The sequence below is a fragment of the Anopheles arabiensis genome, chromosome 3, assembly GCF_016920715.1.
Source record: "Anopheles arabiensis isolate DONGOLA chromosome 3, AaraD3, whole genome shotgun sequence".
NCBI classification, from domain to species: Eukaryota; Metazoa; Arthropoda; class Insecta; order Diptera; family Culicidae; genus Anopheles; species Anopheles arabiensis.
In genome coordinates this window covers 34464238-34483552 of record NC_053518.1, presented here as the reverse complement: position 1 = coordinate 34483552, position 19315 = coordinate 34464238, and the positions used below count along the sequence as shown (strand labels likewise).

The 19315-nt window shown below is 44.3% G+C and overlaps 1 protein-coding gene across 7 annotated transcripts in view; it reads left to right on the top strand.

Annotated features, from left to right (window-relative positions):
• The first annotated feature begins 732 nt into the window (after positions 1 to 732).
• Positions 733 to 19315, top strand: part of LOC120903322 (E3 ubiquitin-protein ligase Ufd4) — a 33849-nt gene continuing 15266 nt past the window's right edge. For 2 of the 7 annotated variants that reach the window (XM_040312692.1, XM_040312691.1), the window contains exons 1-3: positions 733 to 1072; positions 5519 to 6330; positions 19154 to 19293. In XM_040312692.1, coding sequence (XP_040168626.1) covers positions 19154 to 19293 — 140 coding nt within the window. In that variant the 5' untranslated portion in view covers positions 733 to 1072; positions 5519 to 6330. Of the gene's footprint in view, positions 1096 to 5232; positions 5342 to 5518; positions 6331 to 19153; positions 19294 to 19315 lie in introns of those variants that run through there. The other 5 variants (XM_040312686.1, XM_040312688.1, XM_040312687.1 and 2 more) reach the window with 5 other exon arrangements.

The window sequence follows — 19315 nt, the reverse complement described above, 5'->3', positions numbered from 1 at the left end:
TCTTACCGTACCAAGGTTCTGGAATATTTTCCCATACTATACGGAGGTCACATGAAGCATAAACTTTGGCGTATTTTCAGCCACATATTATAGGGTTGATCTTTTGGCGGGAATTTTACACTCTCTCATACAAAACAAGCGTAAACTTTTTGAGTTTTCGCTTCATGTGACGTCCGTACAAGGGCCGTGTCTGTGCTCCATCGCACACGATTTTATCGAACTCCTCACAATTAGCTTGACGGTTTGAATCGTATGCGGCGTCCAACGAAATCTTTTTTTTTATTCTGTCCTACAACGAAATCGCAAGTCCGGCAGTATCTGTCAAATCGCATATAAATTTCATCCGATAAAATCGCATTCGATGAGCGTTGCTCCGGGCCTACATTGTCACCAACACAACGAAAGGCATATGGACCAAGGATAATGTTTTTAGAAGGTTGATTTTTATCGCTTTTTCTGGGCGACATTGTGGGAGACATCTGTCACTCTCTGCATACAAATTTCATTACCTCGTAGCGGCCCTCCGCGATTTTTATACCGGAGCCCCCGTAACAGTTATGTCAAATCGAGAAATGTCATTTTACTCTGAACAACTTCACCTTGTCATTTTAAAACACCTTGATATGTACAAAGGTGGACGAAGCGTTCGAGCGAGATGCAGCGATACTCGAACGTCAAAAACCCCTCGCCATGTTGTACGGGTAGCCGCGACAGAAAATCTGCTTCATAATTCCTTTCCGCTCCCAAAAGTGGGAGGCACGTCGTAGCTCGGCGGAAGAACACCCCGTTCAGTTCCAATTCACACACAAACGCGCTGGCACACGCACTCACTGGGTTCGTCCGAAGCAGCGTTTTTCTGCTGCCCAAGCTGCTGCGTTTCATCAGAAGAAACAAAAAAGTGGCAGAAAAGCAGTAGTCGAACCAACCAGTGTCGCGTACCACCACCCCGCCCGTAGTACCCACTCTCTCGTTATACAGCGCGCGCGCGTGTGTTTGTGTGTGTGTGCTCTGGAATCACAAAGGTGCGAATTAAAAAAAAAGCAATCGAAACCTCGGAATCGTAAAGGGAAAGGTAATCTTCGATTTTGCTCGATGGTTAGTGCTACTGCTACAGTTGGTCGGTGTGTTCGGGGTGGGACGGGGAAAGAGGGCAGTGCGGTATGAAAAAAGGGAATGGTACACACACAGTCCGCCCGTGTAGGGTACGGGTGCGTGTGTATGTGTGAAAAGCTTGCATAATTTCCCGATCTGCTGCTGCTGCCGTGTGCCCCCCTTCTGTGTATGTGTGTGTGTGTGTGTGTGTGTATGTGTGTGGTTGTTCCCTGTTTGAACATGTCTAAGCAGGATCTAATTTTATCACCCCCTTTTTCTGCGTCGAAAATCGAAGCAAACTCTTTTTGTAAGGGAGCGATGGTGGCAGCAGATCTCAAGGCACTTTGCGCTTGGCACACGTTCGTTTTGTGTGTGTGTGTGTGTGTGTGTGTGTGTGTGTGTGTGTGTGTGTGTGTGTGTATGTGTGCAAAGAAAAAGAAGATCAGGTTTTTAATCCATCATCGACGATAGACAGAGAACGAGCGAGTGGTGGAAGAGAGGTGGGGAAAAAGGGCGCTGATTAGATGGGTGTTATGTATAGCAAGAGTTTAGCTAACACATACACAACCACACGCAGAGCAACCGAGCGCAAATTTGCTATCGAGTTTTTATTTTTCTCACCTTCACCGAAATGGTTATCGCTGCGCACGTCAAACAAAATCGGTGAAGAGAAATGTCAGCAGCAGCAGCAGCAGAGCCCTTTCCGCTTGTCTCCATGGTTGTGTGGTTGGTGATGGGCGGAAACGGCCATGAAGGGGGGAGAGACACACCATGGGAGCGAAATGGTATCAAAGTGTGCGCGCAACCCATAGCGACCGAGCTGGCCGTAATGGTCGGGTGTGTGTGCATTCGTTATCTCTTTACCTTTCAATCTTTTCTCCACGATTGTGCGTGTGTGTGTGTGTGCATTTAAAAAGCCATAAAACCCCGAGTGAGTTATAGTACGTTCGGAACTGCGGAAAATTTTAATAACGTCCGCGATATATCGCGAGCAAATAGCACTTTTGTTCCAGTTTTACTGCAACGTGCTGCTGCTGTATCGGTTTTTCTGCGCAAATGCTACGCAAGAAGGAGAGCGCAGCGCCGTTCTCAGTGGTGTTGTGTTTTGCTGTTTTTCACTGAGTCATTGTTGTCGAAACACACGCGTTTGTGAGTGTGCGTGTGTGTTGTGTGTGCAAAACAGATCTTCCATTTGTACAGCTGTAGCTCAGCAGCAACAGCAGTACCCAAGATTCCACGGGGCCACTCTGCCGTCAAAATGGCGAAAAATCACCAGGCAGGCAACGGTGTGTGCGATAAACAACAACAAAAAACAACATGTGTGTGTTGTTGCCCAAAGCCCACCACCTCTGCTTTGGCTGCAAAAATAGCCCCACAAAAAAGGGCGAAACGCACACAGAGTTGAAAGATTGGCGCTGAGCTCTCTCTTCTCTCTCTCTTTCTCTTTGGTGTCTCTGCCCCGCTCGGGGTATCAGGTGGTGCATTGGTGGCGGATTGTTTGTTCGTAAACAGTTGCTTTTCACGACTGTCGCTTCCCGTCCTGCTTGTTGGACGTGATTTGACACACAATAGACGACGGATCGATTTTCTGTCCAGGGCGAACACACTCGCACGCGCGCCACTCTCTTTACATTGGAGTGGACATTAATGGAAAAATCGATGGAGCGTTTTTTTGTTTGTTTGCCTCTTCTCATGGCCATCTAAGATCGCAGGGGAATTTCGGATATGCTAGGAATCCCTTTTGTCCAGTAAAACTGGGTTTCCGAGAGGACCTGGAACCCACTTTCTGTTCCCGTTGTCTATATTCTGTCCATTTTTTCATACCTTTTCATGTACCAGTATCATTTCCAATTTAAGGTGAACCGAAAAAAAAATCAATGCTCATACCAAAACGATGAGGATGCCATGGCAACGGATGCAGCGGAACAAGCGCCACACAATGAGAAACTATAAAAAACGAAAAATGCAAATAACGCTTGGAGCTAACGCGTAACGCCAAATTCGCACGCCAAATGTGATGAAACGTTGCACGTTTGTGACGAAATAATGATGTGTTTTTTATCATCTCTCTCTCTCTCTCGCTGACTCAGATGTCATTCGCATTGGCACACACACACACATGCACAGCAGACGGCGGCGATAACGCAAGAAGAAGTTTCAAAACATTGCGTGTGCCGCAAACAACGTGGCGCGGCTTCCGTCGAGCCGTCACAGCCGTGCGCAATACGCTTTTCACTTGCAAAATCAATGTACCGTGTGGCACGCCAAATGGGAACAAAATATTCGTTTTCTGTCCGATCGTGGTGATGGTGGTGGTGGGTCCTCCGTGCAAGTTACCGCATCCCGCCCGAGGGGAGAGGCCAATTTGTCCAAACCCAAACCAATCGAAGAAGATGGCGGTGGGGGAGAGGGAATAGTGTAAGGCTTTAGTCCCCGCGTTATAACGCGCACACGAGAGTTACGGTTTCGCGAAAGTTAAGCGGTGGCGAATGCCCCCTTTCTTCGCCGACCGGAGATGGACGGGGAGGGAATTAATAAACCTCGCAACACGGCGGCTAGCGCGCCGAGCCGCCATTCCGCTGGCCACTTCCGGTTCGGTTGCCGTGTGTGCGTGTGTGTGCACACGCTGTAAGCCGTTAGAGCCCACCTTTTCCCACCTTTTAATCCACCATTTCCCCCCACATTGGTGGCCGCCCGAAGAAGAAGAAGCGGGAGGCGCGATTACTGCGCGCTGCTGTTACATGCCCCGAAGGCTTTAGCGAGCACCAACCACTACCACCACCGCGTTAGAGAGGAAAAATACATTTGCCCAAATTGCGTAACGTCACTGGCTTCAACTGCCACCGCGCCACCAATCACGGTCGCAATTTATGGCCGCACACAATGCAATTATATTTCACGAACCTTCATTTCGCTCATTTGGCACACACACACACACAGGGGCACCACCACACTCAGCCACCAGCCCGCCATTGATTTGGTTTTCGATTATTAGCCGCGCGGCCACACTGTCAATTTTTTGGTCGGCGGCGCGCTCGAAAGCGCCCGAAAATTGGAAATACGAAGGAAAGGCGGTGTCTCGCGACGGCGGTGGCGGTGGCGGCTGCTGCATTGTGTATTGTTTGGTTGCTGTGTGCGAGCGAACGGGTTGTGAAGAAAAAAAATGAAAGTTAACCTTTTGGCCACTGCAGTTTGGTGAAGCGAGTAGCCTCCTTAACATACGATGCTGTCTAGCATTATTATGAAGGGCACGATTTATGATCGAAATGCATCAACTGTTGATCAACCAGCGTCTGAAATATGGATCACTGTTTACCTGAATAGATTATGCTTCAAGGCTTAATTTGCATAAAACTCTTGCTTGTCTATTGTAACGAAGAAGAAAAAGCAGCATAACTCAATGCGAGATGATGGCGCCAATGTAATTCAAACACAGCAAGAACAACGGCAACCGACGAGCATCAGCATCATTCAGTTCATCGGTGTTTTTCTTCCAACCCCCCCTCCCCCCTCACCGTGTCCATTCTGACCTACTTTTGTGCGCCACGCTCTTCTTCACAAGATATGGTACAAGCTGCGCCAAACACAAATCCAATCTCAGGGAAGAAGAAAGAGAGCAGCCGCTCAGGTACTCTAACCAGCATCATTACACCACTTGCCATTGTTTGCGTCCGCTTGCAGCCTACAGTATCTCGTTCGTCTTTAATTGATGGTTGTCTGGGGCAAAAAAAAGCAAAAATCCTAACCAACCCCGACCCCCCAACAAACTTCACACAGCCCGCTGTGTTTACAAGACAGAAGCGACAAAAATAAACACACTATCTCTCACACGAACATACATACAAACATCAAGCCCCTCCTCAGCAGTGGGTGTGGGGGTGTCTATTGTATATGTTGCTAGAGCGCACACGCCCCGGAGGACAGTGGACAGAAAGCATTAGAGCAACATACATCACGCACTTCTTCCCTCGGGGTGAAAAAACAAACAAACGTGTGTGTCAAGTGGTCGCGCAAAAACTCGCGCAAAAAAAAACAGTACCAGCGCGTATGATGCTCCCGTGCGCGATCACATCGAAGCAGGCTATTTTGGGACGATCCTGCCCAAAAAGCTAAGAACGATATGCAGGCACACCACCCAACAGCATCAGCTATTACACACGTCGAGCGGTTGTGTTTTCTCATGGTGGAAATCTGTTTTTTCGTGTGACAGTTTGCGTACTGAACGGCTGTCGGTCAAACCCAATTTAAAGTACGAATTAGCAGAGTCGTCAATCTCTCGTGGGTTTTAAAGGGGGATAAGTAGCAGTGGGAGGGGGGGGGGAATGAAGTAATTAGCAGAATTTTGCCCAACTGTTTTTGTGTTGTTTTCCTTTACGTTAACTACGCTTTTTACTAATTTTGATGTGTTTTTCTTTGCCCATTTTAGCTTTGGATTGGAAAACAACACCCCATCATCGTTTGCAGGCGGAGAGAGCAAACAGCAATTTGTAACCATCTTGGAACACACTCGCCTTCTTGATCATCATTCGATTGGCACACACGCTGGCAGGCAGACTGGCAAGAAAAAGAAGCAGCCACCGCTTGTGCGTGTGTGTGTGTGTGTGTTGGATGGAGTGCTAGTTTCAAGTTTTTGGATCACTGAAAAGAAGAAAAACAACCGTGTGCCTCTATTTGGAAAAGCGTAGTGCTGCAGCGCACTGGATATAGAACCGTGCAAGTGAGTGTGTGTTTGTGTGTGGGTGCTGGTTTTGCACAAGTGTTTGTGAGGCACTGGTTTTTCCGACCAAAAAAAAAACACGGTGCAAAACACTTTATAGAGTGGAAATTTAGTGAAAATCATCCTCCCCACAGCTGGAAATTGGATGTAAAACGGAAGTATCAAAAGCAGTTCATTTAGCCGAAAAACAAGTTAATCCCTTCCCCTCACTTTAAGAAAGGGTGTGTGCACTGGTTTTGCGAAGAAATCGGTCTCATATGCCCCATCGTCGACAATGGCATAAAACGGGGGCAAAACAACAAACAAAAATCAACGAGTGCGTGAAGAAGAGGCCGAGCGCGGTCGGGTGTATGGTGAACCGTTGGCAGACGTCGTGTAGCAAACGGGTAATCAAAACCATCGAAAAAGAGCCCTTCCTCCCCCTTCCGATCAGTAGAAAGAACGAAGACACGAAGATCGTCGTTTGAAGGATTCGCCGCTGCTGTGTGCAGCAAAACAAAGGCGCACACACTGCGTGAAAGGTAAGTTTGATCAGTTTACCCTTAAATTAATGTTACTTTTTTAATACTTTACTTTAAGAAACGAACGGACAAACGCGTTGCCAATATGCACATGCACACGGAAGGCATGGTTTTGGAAGTATGGATTAAAAAAAAAACACTGATCGAGTCACGAACGAGGTGACAGAATGTTGGTGTGCGCAACTTTCGCGCTTTGTCTCGGTGCACACCGCGCGCACGCGGTAATAATTTAGCTCGATCAAAGTCGCGTGTGTCTGTGTGTCTGTCTGTCTGTCCGTATTGCCACCTATTAAACACATTTTAATGGTGGCCCTATGGCCGCGCTGTGAGAGATTGTTACTTATGCCAGAATCACGCAGCCGCGCATGCACTGCATCGACACACCGTGTGCGCGCGCGGAGGGGCAAATAATAAATAAATATAAAGCGCAATCATCGCACAACCGCACGATGCATCACCCCTCCGCCTCAAGGCGGTTCGGGTGAAGAGCAAGGCGTTTGGGGAGTAGCGGGCGTTTGCTTGCATGCAAAGCACAGTTTCTTAACGGTGATGCTCAAAGTCGCGGGACTCAAAGTCGAGCGGGGAATCAAAACCAGATTGCACACACTAGGGGGAAGGGTGCAATTTTGGAATCCGCAACACATATGTGTGTGTGTGTGTGTGTGCGCACACACATACGCATTAGAATGTGTGAGATATGCGAAATAATCGGCGCAGTGTGTTGTGCTGCTCCGTTTGTTTCACACTTCCTCGACGGAGTGTGTGGAGTTTCGGTTACTCCGGCGCTATAGCAGCAGTCGCGGCGTGATTGAAGCGCTTTTGAGAGCGCAACCATAGGCACACACATACACATGACTGCGCTATTACGCGCTGTCCCTACTAATTCGCGCAATCTCTATAGCGCACAGCGAAACGGCGGTGTTTGTTGCGCATTGAAACACGTGTTTCAATTGGTGCTGCTGCTGCTGCTGCTGCTGGGACGGACGAGAGCGGACGCGCGCGCGCAGCTGCGTCGCGCTTTTCGCGCGGGTGGAATGTCCTGAAGAATTCAATGTCAAAACAGTTCGGGGTTCTTTTTGTGCCCTACGGTGCAAGCGGAGAGGAGATAAGGGGGTACAGAAAGATAAGAGGGCGCGTGGAAGCCGTTTGTGAGAGACGACACGGAAACACAATACGACAATGTGTATGTGTGTAGTTACGCTATGGCCACGGCAAGACGCATTAGAAGACAATGGAGACGACGATGCGGTGTGGTGGTGTTTGCCTATATTCGGTTAAACAGGTGGAAGAGCTCCCCCCCCTTCCTAGCTCCACCTTCTGGCTAACTGTTCTTTTTTGCGCAAAAGAATAAAACACGCCGCGGCGGGTTTTCGGTGTGACGCGTGGGTTTTGGGACGTGTTTTTTTTTTTCTCTTCCCAAACACACCACCGCGTAAGCACGTCCCAGGGCGCAACACTGTAGCACAGCCGGTGTACACACCCAGAGCCAGTGTGCGCCGTTAATTCTTTGCGCAGTAAGATTCTCTCATAGTGCCACAGCGCCAACACCTATAACACCTTCTCACCAAAGTGAGCTTTTTTGTTGGAGTGGTCGTCGCTCCGTTAGTGTTGTGGCGGCTCTGTGGCGGAGTGTGCGGGGTAGAAGGCCACAAACCAGTCGAACTCGAACGCTCCGTTGTTCAAGTTTTGCGATCTTCTTAGAGTATTTATTGGCCACAGTCGCATGTACCGTATTTGCGTATCTGCAAAGTATCGTGTACCGTACCCCACACTCTGAGGCTTTACGTACGCACCCGCTATTGCGTGCTCTGTCCTCCGAGAACTCGTTTTTGTGGCGTTACGTTTCCGTGACCCTTAATCGCGATCAACGAATGCAAAACATTACCCGTTTTTTTTGCTTCTGCCGTTGCTGTCGGCCATGAATTTAAGAACTGTTGGTCCTCCCTGCCACTGCTCCCTATCGCTCTCTGCGAGTGTCAGTTTGAAGTAACGTCCAAGACACCACAAGACACCAAAAGCAAGCACATTTTTGTTGCTGGTTTGTGCTGGTGTTACACTGCGGCATACTTTTGCGACCTCAAAGAAGAGGGTAAACCCTCTTACCCCCTTAAAGAACCGGAGTCGAGTCGGTGGTTAACTGTTGGAGTGTTGAGTGGCAAAGAAGAAGGCCGATGAGAGGGGAACACCAAACCTTACGTCTCGGGTTAATGTGTGTAACGTCGTGTGATGATGATGATGGCGTGGTGTTGTGGTGGTGGTCTACTTGCACAATGATGACCTTCTTCTTCCCGGGCGGAGCTTAGAACGGCACGGAGGCTCTCAAACCGAAACAAAAAGGCCCGAGTCACTTTCATGTGTAACTTGTTTCCCTTCCAGAGATGCGCGCATGGTGGTTTGTTTTTGTTTGGTTGTTTTGCCCTCATCCGGGACAACTTTCTTTTCCACCTCCGTTCCAATCCCCCAGCGTGTCTGTGTCCACTTCATTATCTCTCGGACATTTGTTGCCCGCCCAGAGCACCTCCAGAGCAGCCAGCTGCGAAGGTCGCCGTGAAAGAGCTCCCACCCAGAAGGGCACCGATTCGCCGTTACCATTTTTTATGCACCGGAAGGCTGGTGTTAAACTCTCACCTAAACCCAGCGTCCAGATATTACACACACGAGAAAAAAGCTCCCTTTCTCTGCCACCGCATTAGTAGGGGACGGTAGGTAAAGACGGACACGTTAAGGGAAATGGTAAAAATCTAGGGATATATAAGTGCAACGACCATGAAAATGTGCATACATTATCTTCCACTCATGTTTTATCAGAAAATGTGTTAAAACTTTTAAGTTTCCATCGATTTTTGCGTTTTTTTCATGAATGAAAAACATGTTTTTTTTCGTGCAGTTTTGAAATGTTCGGGTAAGACGGACACCTGATATGGGAAAGATAGACACCATGAAGGGTAAGATGGACACCTGTAGAAAAGGTTAGAAAGTGAAGAGTTTTACAGTATTTTAACAAATTCTATCGCTTTCCACGTCCTGGTACGTTTATAAACCAATTCTTGGTCCATTGCAACGGCGATTGATTCAGCCATGAATTTAGGAATTGTAAACGGCGCTTGTAATATATCGTAGAATGCAGCATCTAAAGCATTATTGACATATCGCGCACTTACAGCTGACGTTGCTCTAGCTTACAGAACAACAGTCTATAACTTCCTTTTAGGAAAATACTCCGCAAAAATTCCACGACCCCAGTATTTATGAGGGACTTGTTAATAGTTTAATCCATTTTCCACCATGTCAAAATTCAACATTTGATTTTTGTAATCCATTAGAATTTCTCATCTATTCCTGAACAATGTCGTATAAATGCCTCATCTTTTTATTGCTTAAAGTTGGTCAAGTCGTGAGAAGATATTGGATTTCGTGAAGCGCCTCATCAGCGTCGAGCGAGTAATAGCATAACGAATGGCTACTATTTTGACCGGTGTTTCATTTCTCGCAACAAGGTGTCCGTCTTTCCCGCTTTGATGTCAGAATGTTTAAACCACCAGAAAACAATATTTTGTATTGCTTTTATCCCCGTTCTTTCGCCAGTTTTTTCATTAATGATCACGACAACCCATTCTTGAAATAAAACTTCCGGAAATATAAACAATACAAGTTGTAGAGCTTAAGATCCGTAGTAGTCAAATTAGATCCACAAGGGTGCACATGATTGAAAATTTGCTTTGTTCGTGGATTTAACCAATTTTATATATATTACGCCAAAAATGTTCTCAAATGTGTTGTTTTACCTCCAGTTTGGATTCTAAATTGTTGAATTACTCGAAAATTACCTTTTTCATGCATTTTTGAGAAGTGTCCATCTTACCCGCAGTGTCCGTCTTTACCTTCCTTCCCCTATGATGTGTGTGCAGTAGCGCAAAAAAAAACCTAAAAATCGACCAACAAAACAACGTGACTCTCAAGAGAGACCGTCCGCGTCCGTCCGTCCGTGGTTGGAATTAATAAATTACCCTTGTTCGCATCTGGCATTTGGTTGCTGTTGCGGTGTGATGTGTACATCAACCTCTCGAGCGCAACCAGCTGTGTAGAGAGCCCCCTTCGATGTTGCTGCAAGCTTGTTTTTATGACCGACCGACCGGACTTCTGGCAACTTGGTGCGAGTTGGAGGTGATGGTGTACCCGCCCAAATAGCATTGGAGCGTTACGTTTCGCGATTTTTGTATGGAGGCGTTACTGCTCGCTACCTGCTCATAACACTGCTCGATAGCAGTCCTTAGTGAGCAGGTAGCGTGTAACATTCTATGTAAGCTCAATGAAAGCTCAAAGCTCAAGCGTTACTTAGCGAGTGCTCGAACCACAGTATAACGCTGTGGGTTCTGTATTCGGATGTAAACAAAAACACACACACTTTTTTAAAATTTCGATGCACATTGTCCAGTACAACGATAAAATGTATTTTATTTAACTATTATTCAATACTTACATGCCCCAATATATGCTTTTACAAGTTTATATACGATTTCAACCATCACTTTGGATGGTATCAACTGATGCCGACGGCGTTGTTGTCTCTGCGTCAGGCACATGTATTGTTGCCGCTTCTAATGTTCGGATCGTTTTTTCGTTAGCAGTAGCACAACGATTAAACGCACTAACTGTACCACTTGCAAAACGATACAAATAAAGTGAAACACATAATACACCGTACAACACACTTCTTAACAACACTTGCACATAAAAACCACTTGTCGATGCGGTGATCCAATGTCCTGTTTGCAGTGGAAAAATAACAATGAAAGATTAGAATGCTTTCAAATATGACATTATTTTATAATACTTTCCTTTCCATGCTATTTTGTGGTGTATGGAAACGTTGGTTTGCTTGAAGATACACAACGACCGGTGTGTTGGTCCAATTGAGAATGTGCCGATCACGATCACAGCCGGCTTTAGTGATTGTTGTAGAAACTGTAACAAAGATCAATATCATTAAATCTGCATTATTTTTACAATTCATTGTGATTTCATGAAAAATAAAGTGAAAAAGTAAAGTAAAAGTGAAAAAGTAAAACATTTCATCTTACCGGCGTCGTATTTCGTCGGCATACACACACACACACACACAGCTGCTCGATCATACTCGGACGAATGTTGCCAAATTTCGGGATGAAATGATGTTTTTCCTGTGGAATAATGTGTTCAAGCATTAAAAGATAGTTTATTTACTGAAATATGCACAGAACACTTACCTTTTCCCGAGTTTTCACATAAAATTTCACGATTATTCTGCACACAATCTTTACGGGCGGTTGTCCGTGTTTGTTTACGTTTCTAACTTGACAGATATGCGAGCTGTCATGTGACGAAGTGAAATACATTCAAACCTCGCCAATTGCAAGTCTGCTTTTTCAATTGAATACAAAAACTCCGAGTTGTTCACATAAATATGAGAAAAAGTCAGTTTATCCAGTTTGTATAAAATAACAAACATGACAAAATACGCAGACATTAGTCGTGTTACAAAATGTCTTTCTAATAAACAAAATCTATTTTTTTGTAGACGTATGATATAAATGCAATTAGCGAGTTCTAATTGCATCATATACAGGCGGTCCCCGAGATACACGGTACCTCTTACCGTAGCAATAGACGATGCGCAATCTCAGATTGCGCATATATTTATCTGTCAAACGGATCGGTTTGATATATTTATCTGTCAAAAAATATTTATATATCTCGGTCATATAATCTTGAAAATTTATGCGCAATCTTGGCGCAATCTGAAAATGTATGGAAATGACGTTTATAGCTCAGGGTTGGCTACGCGAAATGACTTATGTTTTGATAAAACGAATATATGCGCAATCTGAGATTGCGCATCGTGTATTAATACGGTTACACGCGGATTCGGAGATACGCGGTTTTCTAAATTTGACAGTTCTTTGAACAAATTGTACTGATTTGACACATCCATTGTGAAATACCAAATAATTTCCGTATTGATTGAATGTAAAATACCATTTAAAAAGGTTTAAAACTGTTAAATTCATCAGAAACATATCAAATAATTAATTTGGTGGCTAAAACCACCCCCTACTTGCAAAATTGCACGAAAATTAGTGATATTTTGGCTGGAAATCACGAGATTCGACTTACGCGGAAATTCGAGATACGCGGTATTTTGCGGCCGTTTTCGGTCCCCAATAACCGTGTATCTCGGGGACCGCCTGTATGTTGATATTTTCAAAGCGGTTTAAGTTAAAACAAACATCAGTGTTTTTTGAAATAATCAGAAAGATAATAATAAACTTAATAATGATTAAAATGTATTTTATTACATTTATGTACAACGATAACCTAACTAGTAAGCATGTTCATGCACGTGTGTAATTATTTGATAATTTTTTTGTGATCCCTATATGAATGTTATGAAGTAAAACAGACAATTTACTCTGTTCCTTTTTCAATTCTTCAAGATAAGGTTTTTTTTTAATAGTAACATGTAGGTTTGTTTAAAAAAACATATATAAATACATATATATAAACACACATACATATATAAATATAAATATAGAAATATATATATATATATATATATATATATATATATATATATATATATATATATATATATATATATATATATATATATATATATATATATATATATATATATATATATAAGATATGGTATATGATATTATAATATAGATAATATACTATACATAAGTTGTTAATATAATTATTTTTATATCATTATACCGATGGCGGAAACCTTTAATTTTTTCATAAAATTTTAGTACAAGTTTTTGTTAATTTTGTTTTAAAATATGTGATCTGAATCGTTATGAAATATCCATCACTCATATTTTCCAAATTCAGTTAGACCATCTCGCTTTGCTTTGAATTCTAAGTCAGAATATGTAGGGGGCGCGGTACGGGTAAGAAGAACATAGGGGCGGGGGTACAAATAAACGCATCACAACACCAAAGTCTGGGTGAGACGGTGATGGTGTGAAACGCTTCTTGCTTCAAGCTCTTGCGGTAACAGCGTTAAAGGCAACAACAACAACAGAGAATAACGCGTCGCGTAGAAACAAACACACCGTTCGTGGGTATGTCAGGGGGGGAAACAACGGGAAAAGCTCAATTCTCTCTCAGCGATGCCGCTTGGGCGGGTGTACACCCGAAATTATGAGATCATTCAAGCACAAAGAGAGTTGAGCTTTTGCTCCTTCCAACCAACTCAAACCACTAGAAGGAGGGAGGATGAAGTGGTGGATCTTGTGGAGGAAAGAGCGAAGAAAGGGAGTCTTTGCCCCTTTTCTGCCTTGCTGAGCACAGCCGCACAACTTGTGGATGACTCCGTTTGTGTGTGTGTGTGTGTCAATTCCACTTCGTTTGCCTGCTGTGTTGCTACATTGTTCCAACAACTTTGGTCGGAGTTGCACTCTTCCGAGTCCAAGATCTTCCGGAAGTTGTCTTATGAAGTGTGTTGTGTGACTGTCGGCCGTGGTCGTCTCCTCTATTGTGAGAGTGTCTGAGTGTATATCTCCATTGGTGGTAAGCCACACAGTCTTCCCGGTCATGATCGTGATGTTTACCTTTTTAGCCTGGCCTCTGTAATGTAAAGAAAGCCATCTCACAACGCTCCTCTTACCTTGCATGATCACGAAATGCATTCAAAGATCTCTCCCGCCTTTTGCAGTTGACTACGTTCGAGAGGGAAACGACGAGAGCTTACAAGACGACTGTGTGGCTGTCTGTTTGTGTGTGAGGGCTAATGAAATCGCTTCGCTTGAACTGTTCGTCTCCTAAAGGCAGAGAGAGAAAGAGAGAGAAAGAGAAATGGAAGGGACAAAAGACCAGACACAGTCGTGTATAATGCGGAAGAGATCTTCCCATGTCAAAGTGAGGAGAGGGAAATGTGATGACGGCTTGCGGTGTGGCGATGGAGGCCCTCATTTCTTAACCCATTGGAGATGCTTCCGTAACCTACTAAAACCCCGGCCGCATCTCCGTCGTCGTACTCTTGCCCCCCCCCCCTCCCTGGTCTTTATGTGTGGGTTTGATGACTCTTCTTAGGTTAAATATTCATTATTAGCTCTAAAAAGGAACAACGGTGCTTCTTTGCAAATAAACGGACGAGGAGAGCTGTGTGCAGGAAAGAAAGAGAGGAAAGTTTATCTTAAAATTTTGTTTGATAAAAATGATATATCTGGAGCTCCTATCTCTCTAGATCAGACTTTTGCACAACTTGTGACTCATTTCTGACACAAGTTTCGGTTGAGCTCTGGACACTCTGGCACACTCGGCTTTGTGCAATGGAAACTCCCCGGCAGTGGTTTCTTCATTGCTTGCTTTCGGCATGGAATTTACCCAAGGCTACTCGGCAACGATCAAACTGTAGCCGCTTCGCGAGTTCTGTTGGGCCGTTCGGCGCGCACGCCTCTCTGTTACATTTGCAATTGACAACAACCACCGCATTTCATTGATTTAATAAAACTCTACTGATGGAAATGGGGAAAAAATAAAAGTAGCTACATCAATACGTTGCTGTGGCGTGGGGTCCTGTTGTTGGTGGTGGTCGTCGTCCCCGTTTGCTCTAGATGACAGTTACGTGGTGTTTTATTTCCCATCTTTCAATCGCCAGAGTCACCACCTGGGCACCACAGACCTTCGGCGAAGAAGGCAGCCATCATCATCATCATCGCCCACCTCGGGGTCGCTGTATTGATCAAACGGAACGGAAATGAACTCCGGAGCAGCAGTAGGAGTTCGTCGTGTGGCGGTCGCCGAAGCTGCTCCTTATTCTCTGATCCACGTTTTCGGACACGCGCCCGTGTGACCCTGGCGAGTCAGGCAGGCCCCAGGTGTGTGATGTGTGGGAAAGACTGGTTGTTGACCGGAGATTTTAGACTTTTATTCCACGACTGTGTCCTTCAAGGCCGCATGATCCGATGATTTTGATTCTTTGACCGAGCTACAGTGTGGTTCAAATCAATTCTCTTCTTCGCGTGCTGCTATATCTGTCGATATAAATCGATTTGTGTTGCGGGGAATATTGTCTCCAGTTTTTTGCGCCTTTTCCCCCGCCAAATTTTTGGCAGAATAATAATCAGATCTCCAGCGGAGCATGAGACGACGAACACACGATTAGCCGTCAATAAAGCAAATGATGATTCTATTGAACCTATCACTACTACTGGCCTGTTGGATGGCAGGAAGAGGTATCTGAAGAAGAGTAGAAATTAATTCGATTTTTTTATTTGTCTGTTTGAAAAGGTTTTGTTTTTATCTAACACTCTAACACATAACCGGGTCCCCCAGGGCAGGCAGGCAGGCTTGGGTAAGAGGTTGGCTCTGGTGGGAAGAATCAAGAAAGTTGAGCAATTAATGCAACCAATGCTGCTGCTAATTACTGTGCGGTGCGTTTTGTTGCCATTTTCGTGTATTGTGTGTGCGTTTCGTTTTTGTTGTTGTTGTGCTAAATTTTTATCTACACTCACACATTTCTTGGATGCGCTTTTCGCAGTACTTTTTCTTTGCCGAGGGTTTTTGGTGTGACCAATCACATGTGCAGGGTCTGAGCTAATACAGCTTGAGTTACGTACGGCGCTGTAGCGGCGCTACTATCCGGCAATAGGTTACGCATACTACCACCACCACCACCACCACCTTCCTCTCCACAGTTTATAAGGGTAGGAAAGCTCGAGGAAGCCCCTAGCACACAGGCTTATTCAACTGAGCGGATTTGTGGATGATACGGGCGAGAGCGAGTGCGCGCGTGTGAGCAAAACAACGAAATATATAGGAAGTTATCAGGGCGAGATTTTTCAAGTGTGCATTTGTGGGAAAAGATAAGGATGAAAGTAACACTGGCGAGGCTTTTTTTTCCTTTCGAAGATCATAAATTGTCTGAAGAATTTCATATTTTATACGAACCATCTGTCCTAATAGGAAATACGAGAACACGGGGCGATGAGGGCGACGCACCTTTTGCACCAATTTATGATATTATAAGATTAATTTATGTACGTCCAAGCCATAATTTCATAAGTCCCCTAGGATTATTAAAGCCTTAAACCTGAAATACTTAGTTAATGTCTGTCTGTCAAAGGATTTATAGTGACTTTTGTCCTTATGTACTGTTTCGTCTCTGGATTTTTACTAAATGCTAAGCTCATCTTCCAGAAGATAGGATCCTGCCTGTCTACGATTCTTAGGCCTTGTTCAAGCATTTCCGGTTCAAAAACTTTTTGTGAAAGCTCAATTAAATTGTGAGACGAATCCAAACATTTCGGGAAGTGTCTAAAACTTCTCGGACAAAATAAAACACCAAAAACTATGCAATAGGGTGAATGTACCAATAGTGGTGCAATTTGTAGTGGTACAAATGCGTTTTAATGGATTTAAAGCGTCAGGAAGGTAAATTCATGAATATTTTAACACATAGCAATTGGAATTAGAATTTATCTTCTCAATCACAACCATTTTTACCATGAAACACATCAATTTTACGAAAAAATACATATTTTTGTGCCTGCTTCGTAGTACCTATAATGGTGGTATGGTTCCTATAGTCATCGTGTTTTGTTTCTATAGTGGTGGTAAATATAGATGCCTCAAAAACAGTGTATAATATCAATAGAATTTAGTTTTGAAGCTGTTTTCGTATGAATAGCAAGGATTACTGCCATAATTTCGATTTCTTACTTAATTTGTTCGTAAAAAAATTATGAATTTGTTTGATGAAAATATTGATTAAAGTCAACCCACATCCGGATGAGAAAGCTTGATTTGAGGTCGATTTTTCACTCAGTCAGATAAGCGAAATTTATTTTTGTTTGGTAAATTACTTACAGAAAACTCATTTCTGTTGCTTATTTTAATGATACAAGTACGAAATTTCAAAAATATCGTCGAAAAAAATCTAAAATGTCATGTTTTTATTGATTTTATAGCTAAGACCACTAAAGGAACATGCTTATTTTGCGTACCAATAATGGTACTATCGTAAAAAAACACTTAACAATACGTAAATATAGTCAAAAGGCAATAAATTTTAATAACATAATATCATTTGATAACAATTATGTTAAAAAAACTTATAATTGCGTTTTTCTGTGGTCCTTTAAAACGTTAACAAAAATATGAGTATCGTTATGAAATCCTATGAATTTTGGAAAAATGTTGACACATTTCACTAAATAATGGAATTTTAGGTCATTAAGTAACGGAATGGCCCCATTTAACTTTTAAACCCTTTGTTAAAGGCCGGAGAACATTTCACACTAACATAAATAACTGAATTACTTTTAATTTGCCGTATGGACTGCATTTCAGTGCAATATCACCACTATTGGTACTGCCACCACTATAGGTACGTTTACCCTAATTATTTTGTGAAACGATAAAGTGCTATTAAATGTCTCATTCATTCTTGAAAGGTCGTCTCAATAAACCCAGGCACTGAGAATCGTTCTAAACATTTGATTGCATTGCAACGTACATCTGTGTAACATCTGTGGCTGTGTAACATTGCTGGTATGGAGAGGTGGGTGCCCTTATTGCCCCGGGCTCCCCTCTCACCAAGCTTGTATGTAATGGAGTAGTAGGTCGCTATGATTCATGCAAGTGATAAATCAATAAACTTTGATCAACAAACCTCGCGGCGTGTGAAGGAAGCTCACCGAAGGGACCACACAAACCCGCTGCTAAAACCTCTGAAGGCAGCAGTAGTTGACCTTCGAAATGAATGAGGACATATGTTGCCCCCTGTTGTAGTATGTATGGCCCCTGTCCTCTCCCGGTCACTGCTTATCAGAGATAACCGCTGAGTGGCCCCCGGAGCGCTCGCGTGTTCCATTTCTTTTTGCTGATTCTTCGCCTCAACACAACAGCATAAGATTGTAGAAGCTGTGTGTGTGTGTGTGAGTGTGTGCTCTGTATAAAGAAAAAAAACACAATTTCCATTACGACAACGCCAAGACACACAGAGCGGGAAGAGGAGCAAATTATGAGGAACCGTTTCTATCGTTGATATTGATTATATTTCTCATAAAAATAGGCAACAGCAGGAGGAGGAAGTTTGTGTTGGCTGCTGTCGCGCACGTGCCTTGATGGGCGCTCGGTTGCACCCTCTCCCTTTCCCGCTTATTAGACCCGTCGTGCATGGTACGACGAGCGCCGTCTGTTTGTGCCGCGTGCATATTTGTTGTTGCAACATCAACCTATTCCACCACCACCACCACCAGCAGCAGCAATATTGAACAGCAACAATCGCTCGAGCGTGCCCACCATGCAAAAAGGGAAGCCCCAGGGCTACTCGGTTATGTTTTACCACTTCTCACTAGCCATGGCATGCTACAGTTTGTGTGTTGGTTCCTCGTTGGTGGTCACAAACACGACGCTGGCTGGCTCTGGAGCGTTTGTTAGCCAGCTTGCTTTGATCGGTTACACAACATCGGGCTTGATCGCGAGCGACGGTTCGAGTTTCACTTTGCCGAAAATTCCCCAGCACGGAAAGTGTGTGAGCGCGAGCTTTCGTCATCGTTGCGCCATTGGAAGTGGCCGCCCCATCGGATGGCTGTGGCGGTTGCTGTCTGGCCTTTTGGAGCGGCGGTTCGTTAATTCCCCGACACAGTGGCGGTGGCCACCTAGACACTGTGTGCACGTTGCTCTGCCACGCCATCGATGGTAAAAATAGGACTGAAATAACGCACTTCTGGCCTTTTAATACGACATTATGCGGCCGCTGATGGGGCATCTCCGTTTAAAATTAACGATCTAATGCATCTCTTTCTTTTTCTCTCTATCTTTCCAGATGGGAGACGTCGATCCTGAAACACTTTTAGAATGGCTCTCGATGGGTCAGGGCGACGAGCGCGACATGCAGCTGATTGCGCTGGAGCAACTCTGCATGCTGCTGCTCATGTCCGACAATGTAGATAGATGTTTTGAAAGGTAAGGATGGTGCTGATGCTGC